The 22657-nt window shown below is 46.8% G+C and overlaps 2 protein-coding genes across 13 annotated transcripts in view; both read right to left on the bottom strand.

Annotated features, from left to right (window-relative positions):
• Positions 1–20200, bottom strand: part of TPD52L2 (TPD52 like 2) — a 33548-nt gene extending 13348 nt beyond the window's left edge. The window contains exons 1-6 of one of the 12 annotated variants that reach the window (XM_044985340.1): positions 20043–20200; positions 19087–19269; positions 8846–8991; positions 7511–7659; positions 4815–4874; positions 3397–3456 (exon numbers count right to left, since the gene is read on the bottom strand). In XM_044985340.1, the coding sequence (XP_044841275.1) occupies positions 3397–3456; positions 4815–4874; positions 7511–7659; positions 8846–8991; positions 19087–19168 (497 nt within the window). In that variant the 5' untranslated portion in view covers positions 19169–19269; positions 20043–20200. Of the gene's footprint in view, positions 1–3396; positions 3457–4814; positions 4875–7510; positions 7660–8845; positions 8992–9886; positions 9972–10404; positions 10603–19086; positions 19359–20042 lie in introns of those variants that run through there. The other 11 variants (XM_044985341.1, XM_044985349.1, XM_044985345.1 and 8 more) reach the window with 11 other exon arrangements.
• A 225-nt stretch (positions 20201–20425) lies between these two features.
• On the bottom strand, positions 20426–22292 carry ABHD16B (abhydrolase domain containing 16B). The gene has a single exon (XM_044986165.1). It carries the CDS (start codon positions 22028–22030, stop codon positions 20660–20662), a length of 1371 nt encoding a protein of 456 aa, XP_044842100.1. The 5' UTR covers positions 22031–22292; the 3' UTR covers positions 20426–20659.
• Positions 22293–22657: the final 365 nt, after the last annotated feature.

The raw sequence follows: 22657 nt of genomic DNA, 5'->3' as shown, positions 1-22657 counted from the left end.
AGGCCTCAGGCTCCAATGCAAGTTAGGACAGCAGGCTGCACATATTAATAAAGACCAGTACTATGGCAGTACATATGCACTATTACACAAACTTCAATTGGCCCCATGTTTAATTTTTATGAAATTGAGAGCACTGGGAGCATTCCACATGTTTAAGATGTAAACTCCCTTTTTTAAAGTAATGCTGCAATGTTTGGGATTCCAACACTGCAGCATTAGGAATCTGAAAGATCCAACTAACAAGATAGAGGCATTGTTAGTTTCCATTGTCCAAGTTGAGAGAAATGCAAGATTAAACAGAGTGTAATTAGCAATGGGAACATTTTTACTGTTAACCCTTTAGTCATAATAGAGTTTAACAAACAACTTAAGTAGACTGCCTCCAGTAGGGACAACCAAGACTCCATCCTCACTCCAATAAGGGCACGTCTACACTCTGAGCTGGGGGCTTAATACCTGTACTAGCGCTGAACAAGCTCAAGCACTAAAAATAGAGTGTAACCAAGAGGTGCAAGGGACTATCCACCCCGAGTATGGGCCTGTCCAAAAAGCTAGGTACGCATTCGGGGCAGCTGGCCCCTCCTGCTGCAACTACGCTCTAATTTTAGCGCACTAGCTCGATCAGAGCTAGTACGGATATGTCACGAGCTGGGAGTTACAAGCCCTGCTCAAACGGTAGATGTGCCCAGTTACACCCCACCCCACTTCACACAAGCCAGAGAAAGATGGCCTTGAACTGTACTATAAACAGGTCAAAGTCAGGCACTGTCAGATCAGCAGAGAGGGCAGCAATTTCTAGAACAGAGGTAGGGCCCTTCAGTAAGTATGCTGTCATCCCCATCCCAATCAGTTATTTAAATATGGGGACTAGTACCTTGAGAGCCCTAACAGCTAAGGTCTAAGGCAAGCAGAGAGGTAGGTCTCTCAAAAGAGCAAGGACCTAACCTATACTGGGCTTCAAAGTAAAACATTTATTGTACCTGGAAGTAACCAGAAGGCAAGAAGTATTGACCAACTGGTCCATTATGTTCCGTGCAACTGACTCTGCTAGGCAGCTGCAAGTTACAGCTAGTGCAGAATGCAAGTGGTCTTAAAAGAGAGAACACATCAGATTATTGCTATCTGCAAGCCAAAAGCATGAACTGTAGTGAGGTATGGATCCTGAAAAGAGACTTGCAAACTGATGCTATATGCTGCTGAAGAGAGGTGGTTTTTGCATATGTCAAATAAGTATCCAGAAGTATCAAGGACTGAAGAGCACTTTTGAACTGTACACCTCTTGGACAAATCCCTTCAACATGGCGAACGCCTACACCTAGACCCATAAAATCCTCCCCTCTCCTACTAGCCTCACCTCCCTCTTGCTTGCATTCATCCAGCTACCAGTGTCAGACACAGAGAAAGCAGAAATCACAGAACATCTGCATCTGACACTGACAGTTCTCTCATCTCATTTACACCTAGAATAGTTTTTGCATGCCAGTTTTCCTGCTTGGATTGGCACTAGAAAGAATGTTATCTGGCAACTGGAATGCTAGCAAGCTAGACAATGTTGTTGTCATGTTGGTCACCGTATATTAGAGAGATAAGATGACTGAGGTAATATTTTTTTATAAGACTAACTGCTGTTGGCGAGAGACAAGTTTTTGCTTGTCTCTCTCCAGCTGAAGTTAGTCCAATTAAAAATATTACCTCATCTGCCTTGTCTTTCTCTAGCAAGCTAAACACAAATTTAAAATAAAGTGGGAAGGGATGAAAATTTGTGTTTAGCTTGCTAGAGAAAGACAAGCAGGAAGACTGGCATGCAAAAACTATTCTAGGTGTAAAAAAAACTGCTCTTGAACAAGCTACATAGGCAGGCTTCCTACTGCCGTTTTCTGGCAATTTATTATCATTGACTGCAAGGAAACAGATCTAACAGGAAGTTTCTTATTCTATGAGAACACACCCATGGACTGAATTCTGATTAAATGCTACCAGAGAAAGTTATTCACTGACTTAGGTAATAACTAGGGTTTAAAGAATAGTGCTCAATATCACCAAAAAACAGAACAGACAGTGTTTACTCTCATTTTGTAATGCAGGTGGACAGCCTACTTGGAAAGTAGAACCCCACACTCTGGTAAGTTCTGATCTCTCTCTCTCTCACACACACACACACACTCACACACTCCACATTGTATTACATAATGAAAAAAATCTTCCATTTGCTCCCGTGACAGGAAGCCACCTTTATGCTGACACACACGCTAGCAGTTAATATAATTCAGTTTCTTTTCTGGTAACTTGAATTACATACCACAATGTACAGAAGGGAGTTCAGCTACAAGTGACCCATGACCTACATTTGCCGTTATCTAAGCAAAATTGGAAAATTAAGGAGATCCTACCTGCCTCTCATAATTCATCCAACTACAGTCCAGTACAAATGGAGATCGCATTAAAAATATAATAAGCAGTTTGAGGGCTAGGAATAATTTTTATAATCTACTGGTAGCATTTACTCCAGAGAAGACTTCAGTCAGCTAAGCAACAACAACAACAAAAATCCAGCATCAAACATGGAAAAAAATTATATAAGAAATCCCGCAGTCAAGCTACTATGCAAGCAGGCAATTTTGCCCATACTATGACAGGCAGCAAGGCTATTATGCAAGCTAAGCAAAGTTTATCTTTGGAAGACAGTAGCTACTAGGATTCCTGCGGAGTGAAATGTAACAATCTGCTTTAACATGAGTTAAGCTCACAGGTTAGGCCTAGATTTTACTGCAGCACTGCTAACACCCTAAAAACAGCATGGAAAGGAGGAACCTGCACCCAAAGAAGGGATTGCTTAATATCAGAAGAGTGACTAAAGAGCTATTTGATAGCTGTGGGGTTCGTAAGCTTTTAACATTTACTCGGTGCTCTTAAAATGGTATACTAACTGCCTTGGAAACTGAAGCCATATTGATTCCGAGATCAGACACCAAATAGGAAAAAGTGCATGCTGCATCACAACGACCCATTACTGTCCCTCACCATATCTAGGTATTAGATAGCTCAATCTGTCTATTTAATCCATGGCTTGTCAGGTCACACTGACAAACCCAGTGCCAACTCTGAATATGGTGAGAGTGATATGGACCCCGTCCACCAAAAATTGGAATGAATCAGCTCATTTCTCCCAGGTCAGTAGACAGCTGTTGGAGGGTAAAGATGTCACTACTGACCACAGTTGGAGTCACATCAGTGACTTGAATATGAAATGTGTATTTATTGGTTAAACATAAAAGGGTTTTATCGGTAGTACTTTATGGGACTAGTCAAAGCAGAAAATTGTTAGCTGGGGCAGAGAGGGTTAGTGACAATGTGCTTTTTTGAAAGTTGGTTTACACTAAAGGTTAAAACACTCACGCTTCTGATTGAGTTAATTTTTCATTCCAGTCCTCCAGTGTGCTGCTGGCTGAAAGATATCTACAAATACAATGGAAATTAGAAAAGGTGCCAATGCTTTCAAGACAGACGCTCTCCTTCCTGGACCATCCACATCACTAATGCCTCTAGATGTTTAAGGAAACAAGTTCTATTCCCATGTGATAGATAGGGGGAGGGGATGGCTATTAGAGGAAAGAATTATAAAACATTTTGTTCTTTTAGATGTGGGCAAACATCCAAGCCCAGGTTTCCTCTTTATTCAGATAATGGTGGCTGGCCAAAGTAATTGCACAGATTTAAGCTAGGACTACAGCAGATATCAGGCCAGTTCAAACAAAGTTGTACTGTCTGCCACTTTGCATCCTATGGGGAACCACTCCCTCCCCGCTACTCACTATATAGCAGCTACACTGCAGCATGATATAGCATTGAGCATAGGAACCAGGAATTTGAGTTCAATTTCCAGCTCTGATACTGCCTTGCATGGCCCTGTGCAAGCCATGTAACTTTCATCTCCATTTCCTCATCTTTAACAGGAAATTACCTAAGTCCAAAAAACTTACAAGATCTCAATTGCTAGAAGGTCTACTACATGGCATAATCTACATTATTTTAGAACTAAGATCAATGAATGCCTAATACTAACTAATGAAAATATTCTAAAGACAGATGACCAGGTAACAAGAAATGCATTGTAATAACTACTTCTGCTAGTAATTGAAGTTCTACTGAACATCACACCAACTAAAATTTACAGCATCCTAACCTATACTGGCATCCAACAGATTAACAATAGGCCCTTATTTATAAACTGTCAAAGTCACACTAACATGGTAGCAGCTACCAGTAGCTGACACATATATGCCCAAGTTTGTTTGGCCCTCATTCCTCCTAGCACTGAACACATCCAATCATCTTGTCTACCTTTGTGCCCAGAAGAATGGAGTCAGTCAGCTGGTCCCCAAAGCATTTGCTATGATTTTTATGGAGTGAAGGGGAGAAAGCACAGATTAGCTTTAGAACAGGAAACGCAAGGTTCACTCTGATACGGCATGGGACTTCATTCACACTTTACCTAACAAGGGCTAGCTGACAGACAACAGTAATTCTTAACATTTCATGCTTCATTTTATGTAAAGTGTGGCCTGGTAACTGATTGGAATTTTCCTTCAGCTATGGCAACAGACAGCTAAAGAGATGACAGCAATATCTTTTGCGTCCATCACCTCTGCAGCCATTGAAAGTCACGTATCCTGTTAATAAGCAAGAGCCTTGAACATGGCTTCACTGTGCCCCAAGCATACAATCAACCCCTTAACGACTAAAAGAACAAGCAGTACAAATTGGAGAATAGAGTGAGGAGCAAGTAGATGATGCTGATGACCAGAGGAACTCACAGTTCAGACTGTGTCACTTTCTCATTCCATTCTCCAAGTTTCTCAGATGTTTTCATATAACTAGAAACAAAAAATCTGGTGATTAATCATATTTTAAAGTGGGAACATTTAATAAGGAGAAGTCAACACTTCTGAGATTTAAGTTACATGTTGAAACCAGCCAACAATCAGAGACTGAGGGGAGAAAAAATGGGTAGCAAGATGTAGACCAAGAAAGTCCTTCCCCACATGATGGCATTGTCAGACAGTTCAGATTCTAATTATAGTCAACATGAGAACACTTATATTAGATAGCATTCCTTTGGCTGCAACACTTCCCTTCCCTCTTGATCATACTCCTAGGGCAGTCAATGGCGGTGCTCTTAACTCACCTCGTTGGCATGTGCTTCATACTGCCAGACACAGGAAAAAAATCTCAGTCTCACCACTAGTAGTACCAGTCAGGGATACTGACAGTCTGGAATGACTCTTAGCCAATCTAAACCATGACCTCACATCTTTTCATGACGTTTAGGTGCCTCACTATATTCTGTTCCTGGGTGCAGTCTGCTATAGGTAGGGCCCTACTAAATTCATGACCATGAAACACACGTCATGGACCATGAAATCTGGTCGCCCCCCATGAAATCTGGTCTTGTGTATGCTTTTACACTATACTACTCAGATTCCACAGAGACCACCAATGTTTCTCAAATTGGGGGTCCTGACCAAAAAGGGAGTTACAGCAGGGGTCACCAGGTTATTTTAGGGGCATCATGGTATTGCCACCCTTACTTCTGCGCTGCCTTCAGAGCTGCCTTCAGAGCTGGGTGGCTGGAGAGTGGCGGCTGTTGGCTAAGTGCCCAGCTCTGAAGGCAGCGCAGAAGTAAGGGTGGCAATACCATACCATGCCATCCTCACTTCTGTGCTGCTGGCGGCTGCTCTGCCTTTAGAGCTGGGTTCCCGGCCAGCAGCCACTGCTCTCCAGCTGCCCAGCTCTGAAGGCAGTGCCGCTACTAGCAGCAGCACAAAAGTAAAGATAGCAATACTGCAAGCCCTACTACAGTAACTTTGCAGCCCCCCACAACTCCTTTTTGGGTCAGGGTGCCTACAACACTGTGAAATTTCATATTTAAATAGCTGAAATCATGAAATTTACAATTTTTAAAATCCTTCGACCATGAAATTGACCAAAATGGACCGTGAATTTGGTAGGGGCCCTAGCTATAGGACTCAACCTGGTGACCTGAAGCAGGGATTGAGCAAACTGTGGTTTTCTACATATTAGAAATGCCTTGTGCCCTTCCCTCTGAACAGTGAGGCTTTGTCTACACTACCACTTTTGTCGGTCAGGGATTTTTTTTGGGGGGGAGGGGGGGGGAGGGAAGAGATGACACACCCCCAGCCAACATAAATTCAACCAGCAAAAAGCGCTGTCTGCACCAGCACTATGTCAGCAGGAGAGGCGCTCCAAGAGGTGTAAAAATATAAAGTGATTAGACTGTTCTATTTAATAAAGGAGAGATCTCTGCAACTTCTCTAATAGCCAAACTATTACATAATGATTCACCTGAGCTCACAGGAAGGATATGCCATTTACGATAAAATAAATGGGGCAGTTGTAGCATTGTGATTTAGAGCTCAGTTACAGTTTGTTTCTCTTCACCTCTGTGTGTCATCAGGTAAGCTGTACTGAGTATTACATGCACTAGGCCATATGCACTATAAAACTATTTCTAATCCCTGCTAAAATATGAAATTCAGAGCATTAAGCTTGAGCAATGGAACACAGATCCCCATTGAGCCAACATACTGGTTTTCATTACAAACACTGAATAATAGTTAGCATTTCAACCTTTAAAAAGAAAGTACTTACTCCAGGACCATTCCAAATGATCACGCCTCTGAACTATGACATGCACTCGTTAGAAGATGCTTTACCCAAATCATTTCAGGACGTGATCATTCCCCTCTATTCAGCACTGGTGAGGCCTCATTTGGAGTACTGTGTCCAGTTTTGGGCCCCACACTACAAGAAGGATGTGGATAAATTGGAGAGAGTCCAGCGGAGGGCAACAAAAATGATTAGGGGACTGGAGCACATGACTTATGAGGAGAGGCTGAGGGAACTGAGATTGTTTAGCCTGCAGAAGAGAAGAATGAGGGGGGATTTAATAGCTGCTTTCAACTACCTGAAAGGGGGTTCCAAAGAGGATGGATCTAGACTGTTCTCAGGTGGTAGAAGATGACAGAACAAGGAGTAATGGTCTCAAGTTGCAGAGGGGGAGGTTTAGGTTGGACATTAGGAAAAACTTTTTCACTAGTAGGGTGGTGAAGAACTGGAATGGGTTACCTAGGGAGGTGGTGGAATCTCCTTCCTTGGAGGTTTTTAAGGTCAGGCTTGACAAAGCCCTGGCTGGGATGATTTAGTTGGGTTTGGTCCTGCTTTGAGCAGGGGGTTGGACTAGATGACCTCCTGAGGTCCCTTCCAACCCTGAGATTCTATGATTCTGTGATTTCCCAGAGAATCACAAGTGCTAGATTTCTGGTACTTTTTGCTTGGTAGTCACATTTTACTATGACAAGCAAATATTGTGAGTTTCTTTACCCTCTATCCACTAAGAAAGTCACAGAGGAACCTCACTTTTTACAGAGGAAGGAACTGCTTTTTACAGAGAGTGTGTATATTTTAAATCTATGGCACAAGGAACACCTACGCATTGGAGCCTTGGACATCATGCCAGCTCTTCGACAGGTTCTGCTTCAGCCCATCAAAAGTGGTCAAACCCAGTTTTCTCTTCAGTTCTCCACAGTGCCTCTCTTTGGCAGCCAATACCTGACGCAAGGTACCAATTTCCTCTTCCACCTACAAGACAGGTTCCCAGTTAGAAGCATGCCTTAGTGTTACAGAAATTCAGTTTGATCACAACTTTTAATAAAGTGGTTAAACATAGAAAAAATAGGCAATAACTTCTCACAGCTCCCTCAATATAAATCTGATATATTTATACACTGAAGCTCTGCTAACAAAAAAGTGAGACAAAATCTAAATTCCACAGACACCAATTAAATTTGATTTAAAAATTTTAGACAGATTAACTTTAGTATGCCACCGGTAAAAAAAAATTCAAGGTTAAGTTAGGAAAATTTCCAGAAAAATAACCCTCCTTGCCACTTAATATCACAAAAATATCACAGAAGCCTTTTTTTACAGCTGGATCCTCAGTTAACAGTAGATTCTATTAACAGATCTGAAAAACTGCAGAATCCTGCATACAAGGAAAATGGTTTATTTTTATAATTCTGTTCCTTTGTTTTTATTAAGAAGCTAAGATCCATCCATTCCTGTGGCTTAGTTTCTAGTTTAAATCCTGTTTGGCATCAGAACTGTAAGTGTCAGAAAATAGGTGGAGGCAGAAGGAAACAATCTTAAGAAGCCACAACTCAGTACATCTGGACTGCTTTGCATTACTGAACTTGCACTCAAGTCAAAGAATCAGAACAGGTTTCTACAGTGAGTTCAGAAACTACAAGAAAATAGCTGTAGCTCTCACTTCCTGTTTTGTTTCAGGTGCAAGTTATAGACTGACGTTTAAAGAGGTCAGCTTCATTATTTGCCCATTTGCATTTGAGTGTAAATTTGCAAACCCGCAGTATCTTAAAAGCTTTTAGATCCAAAGCCATTGCCTATAATGGGAAGGAACATTAAAAGGAACCCCATGTCCTCATAATTTGTGGAAAACCATTTTCCTTGTAACTCTGATGTCAGGAAAACTCTGACAAAGGTGCTAACTGCTGCAGCAAAACCAGAAGGGAGAACATGAAATAAAGCATATTGTTAAAGTCTACAAAGTTAGTAGTTACTTTTATTCTTAAGCAGTGGAATGATGGACTTAGATTCCAGAGGAGAGACTAACATTACACCATTGCTGAAGGCTAAAACATTTAGTGTCCCTTAAGCTTTCTTATAGCAAATGGAATTACCACTTGTCTCTTTTACTTCTCACAGATATGGAGGCACAGTCTAAACAGAAATGGCAGCGCCATTTTACCTTGGCAAGCTCAGATCTTAACTCCTCTTCCTCAGCATCAGTCAGCCCCTCAGGTGCAGAGGTCCTTGCACTAGCAGTATTATCCACAGGTACATCTGTCATGGTATCCGACAACAGACCTTTGTTGGGAGAGTTAAGGTTGATATCTGTCACAGACAAGAAGCAGAATGTGGAAAAAATAAGCCGCTAGCAAGCAAAGCATGTTATGCAAGCATATGTGCTGCTACACAGTACATACAGAGGGAGTCCCGGGGAGAAAAAAGAGGAAGAGAAAGTTCACATCTAATAAAAGATGCAGTATCTTTCAGAAGTATCGGAAGAAAAATTTACTAGTCAAAAATATTTTAACAGCTCCTTGGCCTAAAGTAACATAACCACTGAGCACATGCACTGCTAATATACGAGGCAAGGTAAACAAGGTGTATCTCTCTACACAGGCGTGATAAGATCTGGATCAGAAGTTAACTATAAACTGGGCAATCCATCAGAACCTATAAATCATCAGAGAGAGACTGTCCTGCAGGGATCATCTGCGCCAGTACCTTCCCTGAACTAGCTTGAAGTGCATCTCTCGTATACAGAATGTGTATAAGGGAAGCCAAAAATTCAGCTTCCATTTAATTAACAAGTGTCATGACCTCAACTACTAGTTTAGTGAATTACATGCGCTGTGCTGCAGATGATACCGCTAGCATTGCAGAAGCAAGAAAGCTTTGAAGTCATTCCGGCAAGTGTGCGCTAGAGCAGCATGGCATCTACAGATTGACAGAATGAAACCATAATTACTACAAAGAATGGAGTCAGATGCCCTCATTCCTATAATTGCAAATACATTTGTTTACAGCCTCATCCTCCATTTCTCATTCTATTAAAAACAGGCGTGGCTCCAGTTCCAGATGAGTTTTCAAATATATGAGAAATCATAGAAGTTAAGACATTTCCTCTTCCAAACAGAGAGTTCAACTGATTCTTCCGATCTAGTATCTTCTAGATAGTATCTCTTGGGTTTCTGCCTAATGCCAGACAACATAAGCAGGGTACTATCAGACACATCCTCACTCAGCCACGCACAGGGATGGGCTTCCCCAGAGAGACCTTCTCCACCTATCATTGCTGCCCAGAGCGGGGGCGCCTCTCCAGAGAGACCACGACGGTGGCTGCAAGTTTACCAGCGCAGCGGGCTGCGGGCAGAGCAGCCCTCAGAAGCGCCCGCGCTAGGAGCAGGAGCTTCCGGCCCCCCAGACGGGGGGAAGGGAGCCAGGCCAGGCCTCAGCCGCCAGCGCCCAGGCACCCTGACCCGGGCAGAGGGCGGCCGCAGGGCACCTGCCCCCCACCGAGACACCCGGCCCAGCCTCTACAATCCTGAGAGCAGGCGCCGCCTCAGCTCAGCCAGGGGCGACACAGCCGGGCCCCCACCCCGTCCCTACAGCACCCGGCCAGGCCCTCACCCCCACCCCGCCGGCTCCTCCAGAGCCCGCGAGCCCCTTGGCACCCACCCACCCACCGCAGCGACAGCTCGGACCCCTCCCCCGTCCCCAACGGCCGCCCCGGCGCAGTACCCTGGCTCGCGCTCTCCATCTCGGGCCCGGACCCGCGGAGCGGCTGCAGAAGGGGACCTGCGCCGCCGCCGCCGACACCCAGCACGCAACCCGCCGCGCGACCCCTCACCCGCCCGCTTCCGGGGAGGCGCGGGCAGAACGCGTCAGCCGCCACGCTACGCCACGTCCCCGGACCGGAAACAGCCTCTTAGTGGGTGGGGCCACGAAAGGGGTGACTTTGGGCGGAGCACGAAACAAGGAGCCGGGATACGTCATGGGTAGGGGGCGGGGTCAGAAGGCATCCGATGACGTCAGGACGAGGGAGACGTGAACAAAGCTTTAACGTGTTGGTTGGCGCGGGCCGGGGCCGGGGCGTGAAGGGACCTTGGGTAGGTGGAGAGGGGTATGATGGCCCCGCCTGATGGGGACTTGGGGGGGGCCTGAGGGGATAATGGGAACGTGAGGGCAGGGAATTGGGGGCTGAGAGGGGGCTGGGAACTTGGGGAGCCAGGGACTGGGGGCGGGGGCTGAGGTAGGGTGACCAGATGTCCCAAATTTATAGGGACAGCTCCGAATTTTGGGTCTTTTTTTTATATAGGCTCCTATTACCCCCCCATCTCTTGTCCCGATTTTTCACATTTGCTGTCTGGTCACCCTAGGCTGAGGGGATAATGAGAACTTGAGGGCAGAGAATTGGGGGCTGGGAACTTGGGGGTCTGGATGGACTAGGGGATGCTGGGAACTTGGAGGGTCTGAGTGGGCTAGGGGATGCTGGGAACTTGGGGGGGTCTGGATGGGCTAGGGTAGGGGTAGGCAACCTATGGCACAGGTTCACAAAGGTTCGAAGGCGGCACACGAGCTGATTTTCAGTGGCACTCAGACTGCCCGGGTCCTGGCCACTGGTCCGAGGGGCTCTGCATTGTAATTTAATTTTAAATGAAGCTTCTTAAACATTTTAAAAACCTTATTTACTTTACATTCAACAATAGTTTAGTTATATATTATAGACTTATAGAAAGAGACCTTCTAAAAATGTTAACATGTATGACTGGCACGCGAAACCTTAAATTAGAGTGAATAAATGAAGATTTGGCACACCACTTCTGAAAGGTTGCCGATCCCTGGGCTATGGGTTGTTGGGAACTTGGGGGGTCTGGGTGGGCTACGGGTTGTTGGGAACTTGGGGGACTTCATAGAATCATAGAATTCAAGATCAGAAGGGACCATTATGATCATCTAGTCTGACCTCCTGCAAGATGCAGGCCACATTAGCCGATCTACCCACTCTTTTAGCAAGCGACCCCTGCCCCATGCTTCGGAGGAAGGCGAAAAACCTCCAGGGACACTGCCAATCTGCCCTGGAGGAAAATTCCTTCCCGACCCCAAATATGGCGGTCAGCTGAACCCCGAGCATGCGGGCAAGACTCTCCAGCCATACCCTCTGAAAGAGGTTAAGAATATCATATCATTGACCCAATTTGACCCAATTAAGTACCAGTTTGGCACTTAATTGACCTATTGACTAAGCCCGTTATCCTATTATACCATCTCCTCCATAAACTTATCTAGCTTAATCTTAAAGTCATGGAGGTCCTTCGCCCCTACTGTTTCCCTCGGTAGGCTGTTCCAGTATTGCACTCCCCTGATGGTTAGAAACCTTCGTCTAATTTCAAGCCTAAATTTCCTGACTGACAATTTATACAATTTACTTGGAGCAAAGGATGCTTATGCTCCTGTGCCACGCAAGCGGCTATTTTGTGGCTGTGTTGGTTCCCACGTGGGGATACCTCTGGATAGTTGACATAACCTGGAGAGCTTCTTGATTCCTTGTGGGAATACTGTGCACATCTGTAGCATTCCTCAGCCTCTGCAGGCCCTGGCTTTCCTGCTAGTAGACCCATTAACTTGTCCCACAGTGCCCTCGAGTTGGGCTCCAGCCCTTCTGCAGCTGAGTAGGCCACATTGAACCAGAACAGTATGGCACTCCAAGCCCCACTACAGAGCTGAATAGGGGCAGCAGTGGATGGTGAATCAGCACAACTCTTGGGTTCTGTTCCTAGCTCTGCATGATCTTTGGCAAGTCTCTTCACCTCTGCAGACCAAATTCAGCCCACTAAAGTCACATACACTGTAGCTGAATCTAGCCGTCTCTGCCTCCGTTTCTCCATCTCCAGAATAGTGCTAATGCTTCTCTACCTCAGCTATAAAGCTTAACTCAGATACATTATGCTGACAACTAAGTGCCTAGAGGCAAAATATAAACATGTTCTGCTGGCTTGCAACCTGATCAATAGCCATGTAGTACTTCCCTGGGACATCTGTTTCAGGTTTCCAGTGTAAGGGTAGTGCCATCAGAAATAGAGTCAGCTTTCGGTGAGGCTGCAGCTTGTCAGGGTGGTACAGGGAGAGGGGAATCGATAACTCCCATTATATGCTGTCTTTGTAATTATGCCAATTTCCCAGATTATGAAACAAACCTAACAGCAACAACCCTATAACACAGTTGAGACCCCTAACCTGTCAGTTTGCTATTCTGTAGCCCCAAACTAGCACTAATTATGAAAAACACCCTATCAAAGAAGTTTGAGATGGAAGAGATACATTATGCCATTTAGTTCTTCCTCTGGGCAGTACAAGATAGTTCCAGTCAATAGATTATTTAGTCCTTTGTCCAGGCTAGACATACAATGTCTAAAGAACTGGGACTTCCATTTCATCTTCTGAATAAGGAGGTACCCCATAGGGCAACATATACATTCATTAAAGATGATACAATAATAAAAAAATTCTCTTCCCAAATCCATTAAACCTTGTTTTTATGCCCAGTGTGTAATTTTCTTTGCATTTTTAGGAGATACATTTCATCCAGAAAGCCCATTCATCCACCCCTCCAGCCAGGTCTGGCTGAGAATTGGGAGGCGGAGAATAAAGGGCAAAGCAACAAGAACTGGCCACGGGCACGGCTGTTTTTCTTTCAGCCTCTTCTAATTCTTGCTTGCTATGTCCTTGTTTGAAGGGAAGGTGGCAGCAGCAGCACGAGAATCCTCTCTGCCCACAGCAGCCAGGACAAGTGCTATTTATGTTATTTTTATTATTATTCCACCCCAGTTGTGACCTAGGCATGAGCCAAAGCAATGATGTGGTTCCGTTTAAAAAATCCCCACCATATCCTTCGTCATTGGAAATACCCCCTTCTTCCACCACCCGAAAAAGAGTTTGAAAATCCATTTGACTCTGATCCATATTTCCTTCTCTGTTTTCAAAGGGCCCCCTCGCACCAGGTTAGTCATTGCTTAACTACTGTAAGCCATCTCTTCCTCTGTAATACCCCTTCCAATCCCTCAGACAGAGACAAACACCTACAAGATCTCTATCAAGTGTTCTTAAAACTACAGTACCCATCTGTACTACAACTTAAAACTACAGTACAGTGAAAAAACAGATTGACAGAGCCAGAAGAGTACCCAGAAGTCACCTACTACAGGACAGGCCCAACAAAGAAAATAACATGACGCCACTAGCCGTCACCTTCAGCTCCCAACTAAAACCTCTCCAGCGCATCATCAAAGATTTACAACCTATCCTGAAGGACGATCTCTCACTCCCACAGATCTTGGGAGACAGACCAGTCCTCACTTACAGACAGCCCCCAACCTGAAGCAAATACTCACCAGTAACCACACACCACAGTACAAAAACACAAACCCAGGAACCTATCCTTGCAACAAAGCCCAATGCCAACTCTGTCCACATATCTATTCAAGTGACACCATCACTGGACCTAATCACATCAGCCATGCCATCAGGGGCTCGTTCACCTGCACATCTACTAATGTGATATATGCCATCATGTGCCAGCAATGCCTCTTTGCCATGTACATTGGCCAAACCGAACAGTCTCTAAGCAAAAGAATAAATGGACACAAATCTGACATCAGGAATCATAACACTCAAAAACCAGTAGGAGAACACTTCAACCTCTCTGGCCACTCAGACCTGAAGGTGGCAATTTTGCAACAGAAAGACTTCAAAAACAGACTCCAAGAGAAACTGCTGAGCTTGAATTGATTTTAAAATTAGATACCATTAACTCTGGCTTGAATAGAGACTGGGAATGGGTGAGTCATTACACTACTTGAATCTTTTTCCATATGTATCAGAGGGGTAGCCGTGTTAGTCTGGTTCTATAGAAGCAGCAAAGAATCCTGTGGCACCTTATAGACTAACAGACGTTTTGCAGCATGAGCTTTTGTGGGTGAATACCCACTTCTTCGGATGCATCCGAAGAAGTGGGTATTCACCCACGAAAGCTCATGCTGCAAAACGTCTGTTAGTCTATAAGGTGCCACAGGATTCTTTGCTGCTTTTTTCCATATGATAACTATCCTTACACCTCTCCTCAACTGTCTGTAATTGACCATCTTGATTATCACTACAAAAGTTTTTTCCTGCTGATAACAGGTCATCTTAATTAATTAGCCTCAGAGCTGGTATGGCATCTTCTCTGTATGTATATATATACTCTTATATGTTCCATTCTATGCATCTGATGAAGTGGGCTGTAGCCCATGAAAGCTTATGCTCAAATAAATTTGTTAGTCTCTAAGGTGCCACAAGTAGTCCTGTTTTCTTCACAAAGGAGTCATACCCCAGCACAGCAGACAATAGCAAAGCTCTCTTCATCTAGGACTTCACTTGCCACAAGGAGAACCCACATCTGGCTGTTAGCTTCACATCTTGTGCCTTCATTATCAGCCTTTATGCAGGACCATAACGGTCATTTCAAGACAACTCTGCTGTTAGCAACCATATGGCTTCCATACCATGTGACCTCAAGGAGACAAACTTCTTTTCTGCCAAGGGGAATTCTACATTTCCTTCCCAAAAGGGAATGAACTCTCAGGAGGGCTCATTAATACACAATGAAACATTTCCAGTCTCCTGCCCATTAGTCGCCAGAGGATTTAGAACTCCCATAGTGATCAGGACCTCCCTAAGAAATGCAGATCCCTTTGCTAACCCTCCATGTCTTAAGGACACACAAACATCCAACAAGAGAAAAAAATCTCTCTGAAAAATGAGGGTTTTGCTCTATGTTTGTTTGTGCATTTGTGTGTAATGTGCAGAGACTCTATATGTAGGAAATACCCCAGTTATCGAGAAGCAGAGCACAGAATATATAGCAACATGCTCTTCTGTATCATACCAAGAGGCCACTGCCAGGTCAGACATTTAGGTTTTGTTAAAAAGAATGGCTTTATTAATAATAAATGATAATAATACTTAGAGAACTTTCCTGCTGAGCATTTCAGTACTCTTCACAAACATTAAAGGGGCATCATTGCCGTGAAAATCCCACTTCTATCTAAAAATACTCTATTCTGGTTAGAAGTAACGCCACTTTGCTGATAACTGAAAGAAGTTAGCAGGAAAAGAACACTCTTCTCTATTTTCACCGTGTTCCCTTTATGCTGTTGGCAGCACTAGGCTGCAAACCTGCAACCCTGCATATGTTTAACTTCGATTTCCATAGGATTGCTCAGCAGCTTAAACTTGAATATGTGCCTAAGTGTTTGCAGGATCAGTGCCTCAGTCAGTTTCCGCTTTGCTGAAAAGAGCCTGATAACAGTCGAAAGATGATCAGGAAAAGCCTAGTCAGTTGCATTTTTCTTTATTTTGCAGTTTGGTTTGTTGAAATATCTAGTCAGTTGTAGTTTTGTTTTTAGTCAGTTTCACTTTCTGATTTTCTGCCATTAGTCTATTTTCATTGCCCAAGATAAGGCACATGTAAAAAGGCAAACAAATAGAAAATGTGGAAAGTGTATTCGTTCTCCAAAATTATTTCCAATAGTAACACATGCAAGACTACAGTATGGTGCAGTGGAGTATAAAAGTTTTCTCAGGATGAGTTTGTAATAACCCCGTTATTCACAAGAGGTCATAGATTATTAGGGTTGGAAGGGACCTCAGGAGATCATCTAGTCCAACTCCCTGCTCAAAGCAGGACCAATCCCCAGATCCCTAAGTGGCCCACTCAAGGATTGAACTCACAACCCTGGGTTTAGCAGGTTAATGCTTAAAGGTTACCAAGAATTTATGAAGGTCATCCCAAATGCGTGCCCAAAAACTCCATTATCCTGTACATGCCAGATAGTTTGCAGAAAACTTTTTTTTAAAATGTTTTAGGGAGCTTAACATTTTGTATTGGGACTATTTTTTGCATCCCTCCATCGATGTAGGTATGTGCCTGAGTTAGTATGGTCCAAATTTTAAAACAGCCCAGCACCCAAAAGCTCCCAATGAAAACAATGGGAGGGGGCCATTGAGTGCTGAGCCCTATTGAAAATCTGGCCACTTTATTGAGGTGCCGAGTCAGGAACTGAGCTCTTTTGAAAATCTGGCCACATGAACACACATGTACAAGGCTCAGGAGGAGCCATAAAGCATCCTACCATAGCCTCAGATAGCTTTGCTGTACATAAATATATGACTTTAAAGTCCAATATCTCCAGACCTTCCGGAGGAGGAGCAAGAGCTGTGTGTCCCCCATTGGGAAGCTGGGACTCTCTCCCAACGGTATAAAGCTTCTGTTTCCAGTTTTGCTGGATCTCAAGACATTGGGCCTTAAATGGTGCTGGTGCTGCACTAATTAGTCCGTGTTCTGCCCCACTAAATGGTGAAGTTTTGAGGGAGGGAAGGTACAACTCCACATCTAGGGGGAGGAAGAAACCATTTCTGTGCCAGGCTGATTTGTTGTATTTGAAATGTTGTCTGCCCGAAGCTGCTAGATGGGCTGGAAATGAATTTGCGGGCAGAGTGCAGGGGACCCAACCAAGTTGTCTGGTAACTACAGTGTATCCCGTGGCTTTGCTGTCTGGCTCACCTCCGCAGTTGGGGTGGATATTGATATTGATAGCTAGAGCTGTAACCACATAACCTGACAGGGTCCCTTTAAAGCTGGTTCCTAAGAGCAGAGTTTACTCCAGAAGCGCCCAGGATGCAGGGCAGCGAGTGCTGTGCAGTGTGCGTGCCTCCCCTTTGGGATCTGTTCATCTCTAAACTTCCAGACAGCCCTTTGCAGAAGCATTTAGCTCACTCTCGCCACCACAGACCAGCTCGCTACATACCGTCCCGGAGTTCCCTTTTTATTGCTGTGGCATTTGTCATCTGTGTGGGTTTGTCATCTTTTCTGTTATTCAACAGCAAACTGTGACATTTGCATCAGGCCTGGACCCTGTTGTCTTTCAGTTCCCTGTGCATGGGGCCATGAGCAGAGCATGTATAATTGATAGATTTATTCCTACGCCCCCACAGGAGCGGCGTGTACTCTCCCTTTCCACACATCTAATCCCCGACACACACATGCACACACAGTGCTTCCCAACCGTGCAGTGCGCTACAAGAGCAGCTGGGAATGAAGAGAGGGAGAAGGGGGGGGAGGCAAGCCTTGAAGGGCAAAGGGAACGTCCCATTGCTTTCTGAGAGGCAGGTGGAATCTAGCCCACGTCCCATGGGCCTGCTACATGTCTAGAGAAAGCAGGAGGCACCGCGGGGCGGCACACCTTATGCCAGCCCTGCTCAGCCAGAGTCTAGCCACAAAACTTCCTTCTTCATCAGATGTGAGACCTGTTTGTTTTCTAGCTGCACTAGCTGCAGCAAATGAAACCCGCAGCCCTAGGAGTACATGTGTGCTGCTGCTGCTGCTGCTTCTGCCACCTGCTGCCCAGCTCTGAAATCAGAAGCCAGTGTTTGCCCAGGGCTCAGGCTCCTGTGGGCACCAGCTGCTTCCGGAACATGGGACAGACCCAGAATCCATTCCAGGTGGGCACAAACCTTTCCAGTCTGTCATTTCTCCGCATCTGTTCTGCGCTCAGACAGACTCCCTCTAGTCGGTTGAGTCCCTTGGAATCAGAAATGAATTGGGCTCAGTGCCCCTCTAAAAGAAAACCCTGATCTAGATTTCACTGCCCACTCGCCGCTCTCCCCCATCCTTCCCCCTCTGCTGAAAAGGGCGAGGGCCTGATAAGGGGCCTGTAAAGCCATCCTGGCCTGCACTCATAAAAGCAAATAGAGCAAGTCGTGTCGGCTGATAGGGCCGTAGCACTGTTGCCTAGCACTGCACGTTTCCGAAACATCTAACAATTAACTTGACATCTCTAAAACACCAGCATGAGGTGGGGGAGCAAGTATTATTATCCCCACCTGGGATGGGGAAACTGAGGCACACAGTGGTGGATGGCCATATCTTCTCACTAGCACACAGTCCAGGGGAAGGGGTTGCATGCTGGGGAGATCAGAATTTCCCCATCAAGGCAGCAGAGCCACCCCCCAGCCACCGCTAAGGCGTCTGTCCCTTTCCCCCAGGGGATGGTTTGGCTGGGAGATCTGCACAGTTCATGTTTGCTGCATTCTGGACCTGCTGCAGTCTCTGTTTGGGCCACAGGACTTCGCCCTAAGTAATTTGCCCAGCACTAGGAGCGGAACTCAGCAGTCCTTGCCACCAAGGCCTGCTGTGCCCAATCCTCTGTCCCCTGCAGTCTTCCCCGCACCCTGCCCTCCAGCCAGGAACCCCAAATGCCCTCTCCAACCCAAGTCACACTCTCTTTACCCTGCCTTCCAGTGGTGCTTCCCTTCTGCTCCACCCATGGGTCTCTAGTGTCCCTGCCCTCTTCCATCCAAAGCCCTGGTCTCTCGGACACTTACCACGTCTGCTGCTCCTGGTGGGGGCGAGCAACCGCAGCTGCCTGCTACTGCCCAGTGGGGGCAGGGGCGTGATTCCCCACATGAGTAGCTCTTTCTCCCCCAGAAGAGGCAGCAAGATGGGTTGGTGGGTTCCAAGGAGCTGCCCGCCGCCTGTACCCACTCGCTGGCTGCAGCACGAGATTCCTGCAGTGCAGGCAAAGATGTGGCAGGCTGCTCTCAGTCCACCCTGCTCTCCCCTCTGGCAACCCAGCTGCCTCTACCCCACTGGCTCCCGTTGGGGGCCAGCCAACCCCCATGGAGACTCACCATGCCCTTTGTGACAGCAGCAGCTCCTATAAGGTGCCTCCTATACTCACCCCCTCCCTCAGGGCCTGCAGAGGCTGCCAGGGTGTGGGTCGTGCCTGGGGTGTCCCATCAGTTATGTCTAGCAATACTGAGCAGTTTTACATGACCGTGACTTTTGATGTCACCCTGTCTGGTGTTAAAAAGCTAAATCCTCCCTCCACCTCCCTGAGACCCTCATCCCATTCCTTAGAGAGCCCCAGTTCTCCCCATCTCTCCCCAGAGAGATCATCCACTCCTCTCCCTACAGAGATTCTCTAATCCCCCTAGATCAGCGCTCTTGCTCCTCTCTCCGAGAGCCCTGTGCTGAGCACTGAAACTCACCCCACACATCAAGGCTTTAAAACTTGCCACCCCCCACCACCCGCAAACACCTCCCACTGTCCCACACCAATGCTGCAGGAGCCGTTAAGCGAATGACAGGCCCTAGTGTGAGGACAAACTCGTCTCTTTCCTATCTATAGTAAATGTTGACTGGTGCTTCAATGCAATGTGACAATTAGCTGCGAAATAGTCCAACCACGATGGGCGTCCCATACGGCGTAGACCTCTCACACCTTGTGATCTATGGCTAAGCGCCAGAGCTGGTCCGCCTGCAGCGTCTGTTGACTCACCCAATGAGATTGCAGCATGCAAATGAGAAGGCGGGGAGAAGAAGAAAGGTGGGGTGATGATGTATCTCTGCTGTCCCACTCCCAGGAGCCCACATGCCCACTGGGAGAAGGGACGAGCTGGGGAATGGCAGATGGATGACAGAGTGGGTGGGGTAATTCACCACTGCTGTCCCAGTCCCACTGCTTAGCACAGTGATGTCACAATCCCACCTCTCAGGTCTATGAGTCACAACTCCATGCTCAACAACGCCCTGCCGCAGGGCAGCAGCTGAGAGGGCGGGAGGTGGACAAGGTGGGTAGGTGGACGGGGTGAAAAACCAGTCAGCTTCTCCTCCCTGGCCTGTGACACGTTCCTAGAGACCTGCTACTACAGCATTTGCTAATCATTTTCCATGTCGTGTAATCTTTGACCCACTTTATTTTGCATCCATCCACTCCCTCCGGGTGAAATAAAGCCCCTCGAAGCCTGCAGAGCTTGTCACTTCACCTTTACTGGGCGCTCAGCTGGGAATGATTGGAAATGCACACAATGAGCATATTGAAGAGGGAAACCCGGCTTGTTAAGTCCTGGCCTCTGCCTTTCTCTCTCCTGGGACAATCTCCCCACCACTCCCCAGCTACAGCTTCCAGGGCATCTGGAACTCATTGGGCAGTAAGAGAGACCAGTGTGTGGCCTCCACATTCTTCATGTGCTTCCTGGCCAGAAACAAGGCCAGCTGCTGCCTTCTCCTTGGGGTCACATCCTTCCCGACCCTCCAGGGGAAGCTGTCTTCACCTCCAAGACGGGATTTGTAGCCTTGCAACTTGCTGACACACCAGTCATCATCCACCTCGAAGCGTCTGCAGACGGCCTCTTCCTGCCTCGGGTTGGAGGCTCGCAGCCAGTGACGGATGGCCGCCTCCCCTTCCCAGGATATGACCTCGGGGTAGCGGTACTTCAGCAGCTGCAGGAGCAGCTCATTGCCTCTATTGGACCTGATGTCAGCGAGCTGGTCCGTGGCGCTGATGCGGGTGGTGGTGACTTCATCCTCAGTCCTCCGGATCAGCAGCACCGGCCCCGGGTAGCTGCAGAGCTGCTCGGCCACATTGAGGTTGAAATGCTGCCGCACCGTCTGGACCACCAGCTTGTTCCAGCTCTTGGGCATGACCTTTAGGGCCAGGGGGAGCAGGTCGTCGAAGGTGGCGTCCAGCACTAGGGCCCCCAGCTCCGGGTAGGTCTTGGCGGCCCAGGTGGCTGTGTAGCCCCCCAGGGACCAGCCATAGAGGATGATGTCTTGCACCTGGAAACCCAGGCGGCAGATGGCATACTGGATCACCACGTCCACAGCGTTGGCGTCATTCTGTGGGAAGGGCAGGCCCGTGCTCCCAGCATAGCCAGGGTGGTTCCACCCCAGGGCCGAGTAGCCAGCCTCCAGTGGGGTGGAGAGACACCCCACTTCATAGAAACCAACATTTCCCTCGCAGCAGATCACCAGCTGCTTCCCTCGCTGTTCCTCCTCCATCCCTGAGCTCTTTCTCCTGTCCACAAACATGGTGTCGATCTCGTTCCCATCGCGAGCCACCAGCTTGGCCCGTTTCCCATGAAACTCCTCCAGCAGGCGAGCCTGCCCCTTCACCAGTAAAGGCAGCAGGGCTTTCTGCATGAGGTACAGGGAGCCTGGGTAAAGCAGCCACCGGCCTAAGGAGTGAGCCACCATATAACAGACCAGCTGGCCAGGCCACTGCTTCATCTTGCGGAGGTAGTTACACTGGGTGGTCCGAGGCCCTCTGTGCGGAGCTGATTTCAGCAGACCCTCTCTGGCTGTGGTCTGGGACGCAGCCCGGTGGCCAGGGCTGCTATCCTTGCCGCCTGCCTCATCCCATCGGAAGTCCACGGGCCAGCTCCTGAACTCAAAGTTGTAACTGGCCATCAAATATGTTTTAAACACGTGGCCAAGAGCTTTAGTGAAGCATATAATGCACATGGGGGAGCTGAGGACCTCGTTCATGCAAGAAGGAAATAGAAAGGGCACAAGAGAGGCACCCCAAGAAAGCTAGAAATCACAGGACAAGTTGCTGCCGAGGGCCTCCATTGGAGAGATTCCCCAGCAGATGTCAGCGGCAGCTTCAGGTTAATTAGCTGGGTTACAACCCTTCCGCTATGACGTGCCCCTTTAAGCTGATGTAAGCCCAGCAATGTCCCTGAGAAATGCACAGGGCACTTCCTCCATGGTCTCCACAGGCCAGGTAATCAAGGCAGCGTCATTATGAGTGGGGTCAGTCTCCATTATGAGCAAGCACTTCACTGAGTGCTAGGGTCAGCTAGCAACAGGCAAACCAGGGTGCAGTTTTCACTGAGCACCACTAGGTGTCTTATAAAGGAACTACCATGTGGGGTGTGGATACACAAGAGTTACTATACAGGAGATTATCTATCTACGGTATCTATCTATCTATCTATCCCTATACACCCCCTTTATCTATCTATCTATCTATCTATCTATCTATCCCTATACACCCCCTTTATCTATCTATCTATCTATCTATCCCTATACACCCCCTTTATCTATCTATCTATCTATCTATCCCTATACACCCCCTTTATCTATCTATCTATCTATCTATCTATCTATCTA

Source organism: Mauremys mutica, chromosome 13, assembly GCF_020497125.1.
Source record: "Mauremys mutica isolate MM-2020 ecotype Southern chromosome 13, ASM2049712v1, whole genome shotgun sequence".
Lineage (NCBI taxonomy): Eukaryota > Metazoa > Chordata > Testudines > Geoemydidae > Mauremys > Mauremys mutica.
This window is presented reverse-complemented; position numbering and strand designations above follow the sequence as displayed.

What these genes read in the sequence shown, in the direction of transcription:
- ABHD16B (XM_044986165.1), bottom strand. Translation starts at nt 22,030, where the DNA reads ATGAACGAGGTCCTCAGCTCCCCCATGTGCATTATATGCTTCACTAAA.